Source organism: Leuresthes tenuis, unplaced genomic scaffold (assembly GCF_036924035.1).
Source record: "Leuresthes tenuis unplaced genomic scaffold, fLeuTen1.0.hap1 SCAF_14, whole genome shotgun sequence".
In the NCBI taxonomy this organism is placed as follows: domain Eukaryota; kingdom Metazoa; phylum Chordata; class Actinopteri; order Atheriniformes; family Atherinopsidae; genus Leuresthes; species Leuresthes tenuis.
The window spans coordinates 21,068,127-21,081,662 of record NW_027325368.1 but is presented as its reverse complement, the minus strand read 5'-3'; the positions used below and the strand labels follow the sequence as shown (position 1 = coordinate 21,081,662).

The following is a 13,536-nucleotide window of genomic DNA, read 5'->3' as shown; positions in this document are numbered from 1 at the left end:
TTATTCTGTCTCCCCCTTTTCAGTTCGATGTTGTCCCTCTACTCTGTGGGAGTCTGTTATGGATGTCTACACAGTTAAGACACTAGGCTGATCTGTCAGGCGGGCTTCACTCGGAGTTGGTGTGGTGTAGTGGAAGAAAATCTGAAGACTCTATTATCAGGAGGGAAATCTAGAGTCTCCATCCTCCTGTTGCCTCCTATCTCTCCTTCCTCTCTCCTTCTTTGTACGTTTCATTTTCTTTCTCCCTCTCACTGCCTCTCAGCAGGGCGCCATTATCCATTCAGTGCAGAGAGGCCTTGAGGAATTGAAAGCGACAGAGCAGAAAAAGAATAGAAAAAACGAATCGGGAAAGGAGACAGGGGAGTTGGGAAGAAGACAGGAAAGAGGAGGGGTGAGGGCAAGAGTGAATGGAGCGAGGTGTAAGGGCTGGTGCGAACCAGACAGGACACAGTGTCGCACAGGGAGATGGAGGGATTAGGGATTAAGCAAGAGGATGGGAAAGGTGAACACATTTCCAAGAAGATGAAGAGACAAGTCGGAGGGATAGCAGGATGGATGGGAGGGAGATTCTGAACAAGGCAGGTGGGGAATTTGATAGCAAGCTGAAAAAGAGCTCAGAGAGAGTGCGGCCAAGGGTTTGAGAAAGGGCCAGGGAGGGGTAGATGAGCACAATGCACGCATGGGGTATGCTAATTGTGGATCTCTGAATCACAAATTAGATTAATTGGAATATATTCACATTTTGCCTCTCTTACTCCCCCACCCACCCTCAGACACTTTTTTTTTTTTCTTACTGACAAAAAGCACATCTCTTTCTGCTTACCGTCTTCTTTGTTCATTTTTTTTTGTGATCGGTAGTTTTCTCTGCTGCAAAATTAAGCATTTGTTTAAATAAGTGTTACTTAGTTCCATCAACACAAGTTATTACAAGAAATTGGACCGCTCTGACAGTTATTTCACAAACATTTTCAAACACACCACCATTAGCTTGCTAATGTCTTCAGTGCTTTGTATGACTTGCAAGCCATTTGGATGAGCTGCAGAGATGATGTGCTCTCTTTATGGGATGTTTGTACTGTGCTATTTTTTGCTGTGATTTGCATTTTGCATTTCCTGCTCAATGACAGAAAAATAAATGTGTTCTCCCCTCAGGTCCTGGCAACATGGAGGCTGTATCTCTTTGCTGTCAAAGTGCCCACCAAGGTAAATGTTCCCCACTCTCTGTAGATTTTTTTATGGCATTAACTTGCCAACCTTGATCTTGTAGTAATTTCATAAAGCTGAGACAGAAGGGAAAAAAAAAAAAGACTTTTCAGAGAAGGAAGCTAACCTTGATGACTGTGGTGATGCTATAGGAAAACAAAATGACGCAATGAATGATGAGGACAATAAAGATGATAAGTGGGAAGTTTCATGAGGCTGGAGAAGCAGTAGCCATTCTATGAAATATGTGTATTAGCTTTCTTGGCAAGAGGGAAGGTAAGGCATTTTCATATTTTGAATTCCGGATTAAATCAAATTTGATGTTAAAGTGCTTTTATGTGACATCTTGCATCATTTCATACCTTTATGTCAGCATATAAGCTCACCAAGGACAAAAAAATAATTTTGGAGGTATTCCTCACGATATTTCAGCAATTTTCTGCAAAAAATGATAAATATTGATGACTCATCCTGTACTCTGTATAATAATTTAGCATCCAGTGTGCAGCGTTTTTTTTGTATTTTTGCATTTCTTGGTAACAAAAATGCCAGAAGAGTTTAATTTTTCACATCTCCACAGGTTCCAGCTTTTTAAGCCGGTGGAGCTGACTGTTGGGGCTTTAGCTTGTGTGTGTGTGTGTGTGTGTGTGCATGAATGTATGTGGTGGGTTGGGGTTCTGTACTTTTGGAAAATTTTGGGAAGCAAAAGCTAAACTAGCATTACATTCAGCCTACCTGAACAATGTTGCCAAACACACCCCTTAATGGAAACGGTATTCCCTGATGGCAGTGGCCTCTTTTAGCAGGATGAAGCCCTGCTACTCTGCAAACAGAAAGTTTGTGGTGTTAACTTGGACTCCAGAATCCGCAGATCCAGTCGAGCATTTGTGGGATGTGCTTGACAAACACTCAGATTGGTGGCCCCACCTTACAGTACTTAAAGAATATGCTACTGATGGCTTGGTTCCATATGCCACAGCATAAATTCAGAGGTTTCCATGCTGTTTCGACAGAAAAAAGTGGGGCATACCCAGCATTCACCAGGTAGTTTTTCTTTTTTTTTTTTTTTTTTTAAAGCAGCATATTTGCACTGATGGCAGCTCAAGCTAAACGTTAGGAGTTCAACAGGTAGCATTGACCAGGCTTGCATTCAGTTGCTAAACAGATTAATTTAGACCGTTTCCACTGTTTTTCTGGATTACAAGTACAGGTGAGCCACTCAAAACAAAAAATTCAAATAGAATTTTAACATGGCTCTCTGGAGGTGCTGCCTAACTCACTATTTGCCAAACTTGACAGGATCAAGTTAACAGGTTCGTGATTGAAGAGAATACTTTTTTTCCGAGTCCAAAAGAAAAAAGGGCCAGAAACAAAATCAAGAAAATAAGTCTGTGATGCAAGATTTGGGTATTGTAGTTCTCAAGGCTATAGGGTCCATCAGGTCTGAATGGGTTAACAGATTATGTAAGAGGAATATGTCCATATGACCATAAGGTTTTCCCTGTTGTCAGGTGGAGGTCACTTTCAACTTTTTGGAAATCAGAGCAATGAACACCTACCCAGAGCAACAGGTGAGGAAACACATTTCCTTTGTTTGTGGACCATCTTACAAGTGTAAATTCTTCCACTATAAAAGCTGTCATGCCCATATGCAGGTTATCATCGATACAGACAAGACTACCTACACACTGAGGCTACAGACCAAGGACCAGCTGGATCACATGGTCAGCCACATCAACTATGCCCTCTCCCGAGTCTTCAACAACTCGATTTATGCGTAAGCCCGCCAGGGGTAAAAACAACTCCTTGTGGTTTTGTGTTTTATTTGCTGTGGAGCAAACACAAGTTGGCTAACAGTAACAACAACACTTAGCTGTGCATAGGCAGGATTAGCAGCACTTTATTTATTCTCGTCAAAAGTTAAATGCAACCTTGCTTTGCTGTAATTTCCATCCAATCCATTTCTGTGTCACAGGACAGAAAAACCAAATTGAACTGGCTGTATTGAACCTGCCAGCTGACACCGAGTTGGCCGTTAACTGCAGGCATTTTGTTCAAATTTTTTTTTCGAATGTAGTTTATGTTGTAAACCCTCCAGCCATGAACACATTCTCACACAATCCTAAAGTGGGTGCTGTATTCCAACACACTTGGAAAGCACAGGGAACACACACAATAAAACAAAGGCTGGATAGAGTTGCGTTCAGATCATTGGACACCACCCCCTCCATGATGATGAGGCTGTAAAAATAGGCAGACAAGATTGAGAGTATCTTCCCACTCGTGGGTCTCCTCCACTATTTTAAAAGCAATGAGATTGACTTTACTCTGGATATTGACCTGCACGAGGCTTTCTCCACCCTTTACCATCCTTTTGAATGGCTATTTTCCATTAGGAGCACGGCAGATGATTGCCCCCAGTGAGAACATTTAGAGAAAATAAAGTGGAGAGAACGGAGGGGAGGGATGTTGTTATGGGTTTGATTGTGCAGCAGTGTAACTGCTTGGTGCTGCTGTACTGAAGTGCAAAATGCAGGCTGTACAAAAATAACCTGCGGACACTGATTGTGGTGATAAGGTAGGGATTTGGGTCACGGATGTGGTCAGGTGTTGGGTGCGATTTGTTGGTAAATGAGATTAAGGACGGCCGAAATCAACAGTATAATGTTGTAATCCTTTCAAAAAGCTGAAGCGGGTACGGCACAGCATCGTACGTGTAGATTCTCATGCTTCCAGCTCACGTTCCCAGCTTTTGAACTGAGAATAGAAGTCTATTTGCCTTCTGTTCGAGAACTTAGAATGAGCACGGCATTATGTTTGAGCACAGTATTTACTGAAGTTTATGAGCTCAGTCCTCCACATGTTTCTGCATACTAGATGTATTTTTTCTTTTTTTTTAATGACAGACAATTTATTTGAGAGAACAGCAGAAGTAACTTGAAGAGTAAGCTTTTTTTTAGTGTTTGCAGGAGGGAGATTCTAACAGCGTCTCAGCATTTCTCTTTCACTTATTCATGACTAAAGTAATGTCATAAGCAGCTTCAACACTAGAGACAATTTTGTTTCATCTTGGCTCTGACTGGAGGTGCTGGAATCAATGAGAAGTGAAGCTGGCCACAAATTAGCATCTTTTCCAATGCAAATTAGGCCGTTATGATCTTAATAAAATTATGCAGCTGTGTTTCGTTTTGTAAGCATAAACCTGTTTTAGCTCTTAATTTGTTAGTCAAATACTCTGTTGTATCCTGATTTACCTCGACGATGTCTTCCACTGCATTATTGTTCTTATCATTATTAGAATGTCTTGCAGAAGGAAAGCTGGCAGGGATTCGGAGGGTGACTTTTGCTCAGTGATTCAAGCCTTAGAGCAACCTTCTGCCGGTCCCATGGGCACTCCAGAGCAACGGTTAAATAGGAAGTTTAACGCCTAGCTTAAGGGCACCTCCGTCTTAGCTTAGAGAAAAAAAACAATAATTACTAGATCATCTCCTTCTTTCATCCAACTTACTACTGAGACCAAAGGCCTTTAATCACAGCACCACTTGTCAGTGATCTGGGCCAAGGCCCCCTGCTGAACATACAGATGCTGTGCTGAAGACTCGCAGCTCTTTGTGAACATTTCTTCAACTGTTGGATGGGTTGCTATTTAATGGGAGAGCTAAGCTTACAGCTACTTAGAACTGGGCCACCAAAGGATTCGAGTAAATGCTGTGTTCTGGAAATGTACGCTGCAGCACTTTGGTTCGTCTAACACTGACTATACTTGTTGCAATACCCTGCAAGCCAAATTCAACCATTTAAACACACATCGATACAGTACGTCTTAGTCTTTACAGTTTTATTCACAGCCTGTGCAGCGCTTTTATCTATCACACACACACTCACCCACCGGTGAGTGCATCAAAGGCAATATGAATTTCGGTGTCTTGCCTCAGGACACTTCAAAAGTTGGACTGGGGAAACCTGGGATGAATCCTTGCGATTGGCGGACGACTGTTCAATCTCCTGAGCCAAAGCAGCCCTTAAAAAAAAACAAAAAAAAACAAAATGCCTCTTTAATCATGAACTCTGGTAACATTAGCTGTTGTCTTGCTCAGTTTTAGGGACAGGCTCCAGTTGCTTTATGTAGTTTGTGGTTGACTTTCTACCAGCTAAGAACTGTAGAATGCACTCATTAAGCTTTTGATATTTAAATTTCTCTCTGTCTTTGTTTTTTCTTTTTTTTAGTCCTCCTATCTGTCGAGCAGAGGCAGACTTGCCCGATGGGAGTCACAAGTTTTCACCAAACTCTGAGTCCTCATTAGAGCCTCCGAAAACATGTGGTCAGTCTTCTACTGCTCCCTCAGCATCACACGCATATACATATATGTATGCATCGAGACATATGTGCAGGCATCACTTCTGTCTCCATCCTTGCATTGACTCGCATTGAATTATTTTTGTCCATAAGTGGGTCAGAAGACTGAAAGTTACTTGATAAACTCACACTCTGCTGGTAATTCTCTAAATCTACAAGAACTCTTTGATGATATTGTTCTGTGCTTTCATCTCACCTCAGTGTTCACAGCTAATTTTCTCCTTCTGCAGTCTGTCCCAGTCTCTTTCATCTTTGTCCTGCACCCGTTCTTCTCCCCATTTCTTTAAGGCTTATATCCTTTATTCCACCTTTGCCACTTCTGATCTGTTTTGATGTTGTTTGGATTGATTTGTGCTTGCTCTGCTCCACACTTTAGGTGGCTTTTCTGAGACTTATGCTGCTCTCTGTGACTATAATGGAATTGGCTGCAAAGAAGAAGTACAGTGGGTGAGAAGGCCACATCAGCTGTGAAAAAGACACTTATGTCTTGTTTTTACTGTTGGCATTTAGTCATAACTGTCTGTTTGGAATGTAAGAAAAAAAGTGTTGTTCTATATTTACCTAATTCTTTCTTTTGCTGTTTGTTTCTTGGTCTTTTCTCTAGGATGTGGACACAATCTACCACTCTCAGGACAACAGGGAGTTCAACTTGCTGGATTTCAGCCATCTTGACAGCAGGTGACATGATTTATTGACACCTCAACCCCACCCTGGCTCTTTACAGTGCACTAGCTTATATTGATTGGGAAAACAATATTAACTCGTGCCAAACTAACTGCAGCAGTAGACGGTGAAAACAGAGTTGGCTCTGTATTCCAGCACCTTGGATTTGACACAAAGCAATGAACATAAGATTTAAGTGTTGCCTAATTTGTAGGTGTTTGTATTGGCATCACTGGGCATTTAGAGGGACAGAAATTGGACAAGAAGACACAAACTTATATTTGATATTTGTCATATCTGTTGCAGTCAATATCCATTTGTCAGCACTATGCCAAATATCTGACTGATGTGAGTAACCCACAGACATCAGCCAGACATTTGGCATAGTCCTGCGTAAAGCTCTGCCAGAACTGTACTGCAGCCACCTTCAGCTTTTCTGTTTTTCCTCTTTTGTAAGAAAAAGCACCCTCTGAACTGCATGACTTCATGTGGATGTGACTAAATATGATGTTTATTTGTAGGAACTTGTACCAAGAGCTGTTTTTTACAATAGTAATATTTACTCAATATTTCTTTTTTTTTTTTTTTTTTAGCTTTGTGCACCTTAAAAAGACACTGCTCTCCAATGATGTAGCGCAAGGGAGTACAGCAAATCTGCAACGAGTTTAACATTAAGAAATGTGGAGTTGTGAATCCGAACGGACTGAAATTGTAAATGTACAAGGATCAGAGAAAATATAGTCCATCAAAAAGAAATATTTGTAGAGCTAAGAGTCAGTGGGGAACTGAGTCAGTGTTCTGGTGAGTTATCTCTGTTAGCTAATGACCGTTAACACTGTATTTCTTGGGACTGTACAACAAAACTAGAATTGGTTGCTTACCATTGGGGTATTCAACAGGGTACAAGGCAGATCACAATATCTAATGATCAACTGTATAACAGTTGTATAAGAAAGTGAAGCTACGTTTTTATGGTGCCTGCTACAGACATCAGAGCTGTCTGTAGCTGTCTGGGTAAATCAAGAGAGATATGAAAGACAAACTGTTAAATTAGGGAAAAAACACCAACAATGAGGGTTCCCATCTTTGTCAAACTGTATCACAGCATTCTGTCCCCAACGTTTTGTCTGTCTCGAGCACCCTTGTCCTGGCAACCTCATGCCGATGAGGATATACAGCAGAGAGAACTGCTGCCTGCGATCAGTCAGTCAGTCAGTCAAAATTCTGTCAGCTTCTACATCCCATTTCTAGCACCATGAAATATCCAGGCTCGTAATCCTCTCACTGAAGCCTAATGAGTACCAAACTCGGTCATCTTTGTTGTTGCAGCTACACCAGTATCTCATTTCTCCACCTGCACAAAGCACACCCAGGCAGTTACAAAAACCACTGTCACCTATAATGAGCACAACGTTGGAGCAGGCATACTCCCACGTTGGGGGAACATTTTAAGAAGCACTCCTCTGAATAGTTTCCTGGATTTATATCTTATAAATGACTTAAAATTGATTATTTATATAAAATTATGTATATACTTGGTATACGAGACAACCTGCAAATTGCACTTAAGACCATATAATGGACCACAATCAGCTTTTCAATTATTCATGATGTCACACAGTTAGATTAAGGTCAAGGTATGCAGATACATTATCGATAGCCTGCACGCTTAAGCTATTCAATTCATTAGTTAATTTACAGAAGCAAAGGTTCTACAGTGTATGAACTAAAATAAGGGCTCTCCTCTGCATCGTTGATATGTTCTAAGCAGTAGCGAAGGACCTCTTAGCTAATGCCTGTACCAACAAAATCCATCTTAATCCACATTGCTATAAAGACACTAGTGCAGTTAAATTGAATAAATCATGTACTTCTGTTTGTAGCTCATGAATGTTTTTTACCACTGGAGTTCATGGCCATTGTAGGCCTCTGGATAACGGCATGCAAAGTGACCCTTTATTGTCTGTAGAAATCAGAAAATCCTAGCTTAGCCTCGCACTTTTTAACAGTAAGTTAAAGATAATTTTTTTGAGTCTGTAAAATGATTCAGAATTGTAGAGGATAACAATCAATGTCATCAAAATAGATTTTCTTCCCAGCCACCCCAAAACAAACGCACACACAGTAAGCAATAAAAGTGACAGACAGACATTAGAAAATACCTGTGTGTGTGTGTGTATACAGTAAATATATATAATTTGTAGTAATCTGTACTGTACAATAAAGTGTGTAACACAGGTGTAATTTCTCCTGTCTCACCAAATAACCCAGACCTGAAATCTGAGGGAACGCAGCTAAACCTCAGTTACCGTTTTATATGAATTCCATTTCTCTGGAGTAATGGAATACAGACCCAAAACAATGAAACCTGTTTTTCCTAATTCATTCTGACTGCATTGTTGTTTGGAATTCTTCTCTTTTTTTTCATTGTACATCATGATGTTCTGCAAAAATAGCTTCCAGACGGTGTGGTTCATCTCATCAGCTGTCAGTCCTCATGACAGCGTAGGGTATTTTTTTCTTTCACAAGACTTTCCCTGGATAAAATGTTGATTGTGTCAGTCTTTGTTCAGTCTTTCTCACTCTCTGTCTTGGGCTTCTGGTGGGTTTTGATAGATGGGTGGTAATAATGTACAGAAGGGAATTGATATGCTTGTCAGCGGTGGAATCAAGTGCTCAGGAACAGCTGTGAGATGCCATGCGTGTTCCTTACCATCAATTTGCTTTAGTTTTTCTCCCCTTTTTAAGGAATGTTTTGCTTTATAAACACTTGCAACAACAGTCCTGACTGGAGAGGAAATGTTCACGCTGAATGATGCATATTTTATCATAGGAGTGAAGTCCTTGCTATGCTGATAAATGATATACCTCTTCATATAAATGTGACTCAGCAGCGAGTCATGAATATATTAGCGTCTTTCATCTGTACAGCTGTAAGCCGCAGCCTAGCCTTTGTTGTTGCTACAGTTATTTTTAGGATCTTGTTTTAACATTATATTTCCTTGAGCCTACAAAGAATGTCCAAGAAGACTACAGGTGTATATGAAAGAATGGGGGGGGGTCTCCATGATCACATGCCAGAGACTGTTTGCGGTTTGTTATACTCCGCCTCCCTCCCTTGATCTTCTACATTATCCTTCCCTCCATCTCTCCTGATTGAGCTTGTCTACAGTTACCACGAGTGACAAGGTGACGCTTTTTCCGCTGACTGCTGTCCATCCAGACACCATCTCTGCTCATTCCCGCTGACTGAAAGCAGACATCTCTTTCTGCGGCCCTGTCTCATCCTCTTGTTATTCACTTCTTGAGTTTTCTCCTCATTCATTTTCTCCGGATGACTCACTCACAGACTCTGCCTGTCACTGTTGGTTCTGTCTGGCTGCTGCAGGTCGACATCGTGTAGCAGCTTAAGTCATTTTTTTAGTGCTTGCCTACATTTGTTTATGCTGTATGTGCGATTGTGAAAATGAGTTTGCTTTTCTGCCTCAAGAACTTGTTTTGGAACTTCTTGGCATGACAGTCGGTCCTCTGTGTGCAACTATTTATGTGACAGGGTTTCAACTTCACATCAGTTCCATGTCCTAGCCCATCTGTCCACAAGGCTTGAGTCATGTTAAGCTAAACTGCATTGATTTATTGCTATGTTAAACCACATTCACATGATTCAATTTAGCCATCGTCAAAATGAGGATAATTGTTTTGCTATGAATATATAAAATGTTTTCAGTGACACCATTTGATCTTTCTCTTTCAGTACAAATTCAGTTTTATAGATTGATAGCTGTGACATTCGCAAAGCATATTTGTGTTCCACAGAGAATAAAACATGTCAGCTTTGTAAGTTTTATCATCTTCCCTCAACTTTACCACCCTGTTGGTATTATTATTTTTTTGCTTTTTGCCATGCAATTCTGAGCACATTTGTGCATACATTGAATCTCTGATTGAAAGAAAGATCTTACTAGGATGTAATCAAATGAAAAATCTGCTGACTAACAAGTCGGCATAGTGCTGAAATCTTGATTCCTCGCTAATCTGGTCCTTGTTTTTTTTGTTTGTTTGTTTGTTTTTTGTTTAATTTAGTCAAGTATGATGCTACCAAATATATTTAGTGATGTGTTTTACTATGTGAAGTCATGTGTAGTAGATTTTATGAGCAACTATGTTGATAATATAGAAGCACTTTAATATTGAAACGTATTCTTTTTATTTGCAGTTGACAGACTAACATTTGAAATTGTGATTATTATTTTAGTGGCTGATCCAACAGTTTGAGCATACTAACACTATACTAAAGTTAGAATTGAGAGTCTGTACATACAAAAGACAACTTTAGAGCATGTAAGAATATAATACGGTGTCCAAACAAAGCAACATCAGTTTTGCATTCTCTGGCAAAATCTCATTTGATATATGAAGCTACAGCTGGCATCCACTCATCTTAGCTTTGCATACAGAAATGTAAATACCTAGCTTGACTCTGTTTAAAGTTAAATAAGCAACTTTAACTTTCGAATATCTAGATAAAAATCTTCAGTCACAGAACATTCAGGCAAAAAGGACTTTTCGACAGAACTTGGTGAATTACGTCCTCAGTTTTGACTGTCAGTGCTAAGCTCGATTTCTGAATTAGCATATGTCTCAAAACGTCTGACCTTTTCATTAGTTTGCTTTAGTCAGCAACCTATATTTGTCCTCCTAAAATATATATGTATATATATGACTGAGACTACTCTATACAGGGACAGTAAAAAGATTTAGAACAATGTGAAAAATCTATGTTACACTGAAAAGCTTGAGGAGTGAAGAATGGTCTCCAGTCAAGAATAAGCCATTATCTAATATTTTTATCAAGATAACTTTCATTATAACAGATGGAAAAGGGCTCAAAGCAAGGCAACGGTCAGAGTTTTACCAGCCGACCTCTTGTGTCTGTGATATTTGTCATTATGTACTGTACAAGTTGACGCTAACGGCATCGCAGTCTGTGACTGAGTGAGACAACATAGAGGTCACATACATGTTCTGTTTTCAAAATATGAATCAGTGGTGATGATGAAAATTGACATGTGCATCATCTGTTCACACACAGATGGACTCAGCAGTGTTCGTCACAATGGACTGGTCTGATGGCTGGCGTCCGTAATGAAATATGAACACAGCCTGAAGCCATTTTACTTCTCTGAGATAAACTGTAACGTCCTGGATATTATAATAACTGGCATCAAGACACTCCCTGGCTACATTAGCCTCTTTCTTCTTTTTTATTCCATCTTTCTCTCTCTGTCATCCATTCTTCCTTCCTCTCTCTGGGCTTCTTTTTCAGTGCCTCCCCATACTCTTTGCTTCTTGTTTGTCAGATGATGTATAACAGATGTAGCAGCAGTAAGGCTTTAGTTGGACCTTCGGGGTTCCTGAAACAGTCCCCTTCCTATTTCTCCCTGCAAGCACACTGTCTACGTCTACAGTGCTGGATATAGTGTTTGAGGTTTGTAGCTGGAATCAAAGTCTCGCTGTTGCTGAATAATCCACTGACCCCCGCGCCGCCATCAATCTCCACATTTTTTTTCTCTGCTTCTCCACTGTGGGTCTGCAGCATCGGTCATCTCTTGGAAAGCAACCCTGCCCATGGTGCCTTCCCTGTCACAATAATATACTGCGTTTTACCAAACGGGAGCAAGGAAAAGTTGGCCCAAGATAATATCAATTTATAGATCAGTGATATCAATTATTTTTGTGCAGATGGCGTTTTCTGTGTAGATATATCTAATATATCTGTGTGTGTCTGTGTGTGTGTGTGTGGTTTCTTCCTTACAGGGATTTGGCAGTGATCGTGGCATCCATTGCATACAACACCTGGTTCACCAAGCTGTACTGCAAAGACATGCGCATAGTAATATATTTTTCCTTCTCATTTGTAAACCTTGTTGCCAGATGTAGACTACCGATACGTTCATATTCTATTATCATCATTATTATTATGTTAATTTGCTTGTCATGCGTTGTGTGCTACCCAATGTATTTACCAGCTCAATTAAAGGAGTCTTGATTAAAAGAATTAAGATTTTGGACACATGGAATCATCTTATCTGTCATGATAGCTGGAGCAGACAACTGCTGTCAGTTACACATCAAAGTTAAAGCATATTTTGAGCAGGAAGCTTGAACTCTGGATTTTAGCTCTGTTGTGAACATTTTTAGGTTGCTCTATTGTAAAATGTATGCATAAAATGCAAAAGGCAGTGGAAAGAGAATGGATGTTCGACTGAATTTCTTACTTGTTCTTATTTTCTGGGTCATCCTGGATCACTGTATCATATCGTACATAGAGCATGAAGGCTTCCTGGAATGCTTTTATGCTTTATGTACATAAACCATACAACACTGCATGCACTCACTGAGAATCAAAGACAGAAATTCTTAACGAGGACAGCGGGTCAAGACCCATTCCTCAGTATAGTTTTTGCATCTATTTAATATTACACTACATCTGTATTAATTATTTAGAATGCCCACAAGTTAATGGAGTCTGAGTGTGAATTGCTTTAAAATTACTGGCTTACTGTGAAAACCTAAACTGATCAGATGAGGCTAAGTTGCAATTTTTTGGTTAAATTAATTATCTTTTTTTTTCTGACCTTTTTAAGCTGCCATTTAGAATGTGCACAACTGTGTAAAAACTACTCTCAGGCAACAGCACTCATAGTTTATAATACATTATTTAGTTTTTATTAGGGATGATTTGGAAATGCCAGATATTCTTTTAGTGTCGGCTTCTATTTGAGGATGCGACAATTTACAAAGGGCACTGTGCCACAGGGAAGTGGTGTGCATTTCTTTTCTATTTTTGTACTACTGTTTTTTTTTTGCTTTTTTTTTAACCAACATTTAATAGTCAAAAATTTGAGTTTATTACTTTGAAATACAGTCTGGAGACTAATCAACAAGGAAAATCACGGCCCAGCAAATTAGTTTTCTTTCCCTGTCTTATTCCTGTCTAGATGTTTCATCCCTTTAAGCTCAGAACCTTGAGTCACAGATGTGTGTGTTTGTTTTTCAGGGGTCGGAGGTGGTGGACCAGGTTCTGCACACCATCAGCAAGTCCAACAGCCTGGAGGAGCTGACGCTGGAGAACGCCGGACTCAAATCGTAGGTTTCTTTTTCCCTGAAAAAAAATCATCAGCCCTGCCTGTGTTGCCTCCTTTAGTTTAATCTTATTTCTTCCCTTTATTTTTTTGTCCTTGCACCTCCACCTCTCATGTCCTTTCACACAGGTCTTTCTCTCCCCTCTCCATCTTCTCTTCCCCTTGTTA

At 40.0% G+C, this 13,536-nt stretch overlaps 1 protein-coding gene across 4 annotated transcripts in view; it reads left to right on the top strand.

The window, feature by feature from the left end:
- Positions 1-13,536, top strand: part of carmil3 (capping protein regulator and myosin 1 linker 3) — an 80,750-nt gene that overhangs the window by 15,915 nt on the left and 51,299 nt on the right. For all 4 annotated transcript variants that reach the window (XM_072364244.1, XM_072364245.1, XM_072364246.1 and 1 more), the window contains exons 3-10: positions 1,153-1,203; positions 2,715-2,774; positions 2,859-2,980; positions 5,431-5,525; positions 5,937-6,007; positions 6,165-6,238; positions 12,041-12,116; positions 13,284-13,372. In XM_072364244.1, the coding sequence (XP_072220345.1) occupies positions 1,153-1,203; positions 2,715-2,774; positions 2,859-2,980; positions 5,431-5,525; positions 5,937-6,007; positions 6,165-6,238; positions 12,041-12,116; positions 13,284-13,372 (638 nt within the window). The remainder of the gene's footprint in view (positions 1-1,152; positions 1,204-2,714; positions 2,775-2,858; positions 2,981-5,430; positions 5,526-5,936; positions 6,008-6,164; positions 6,239-12,040; positions 12,117-13,283; positions 13,373-13,536) is intronic.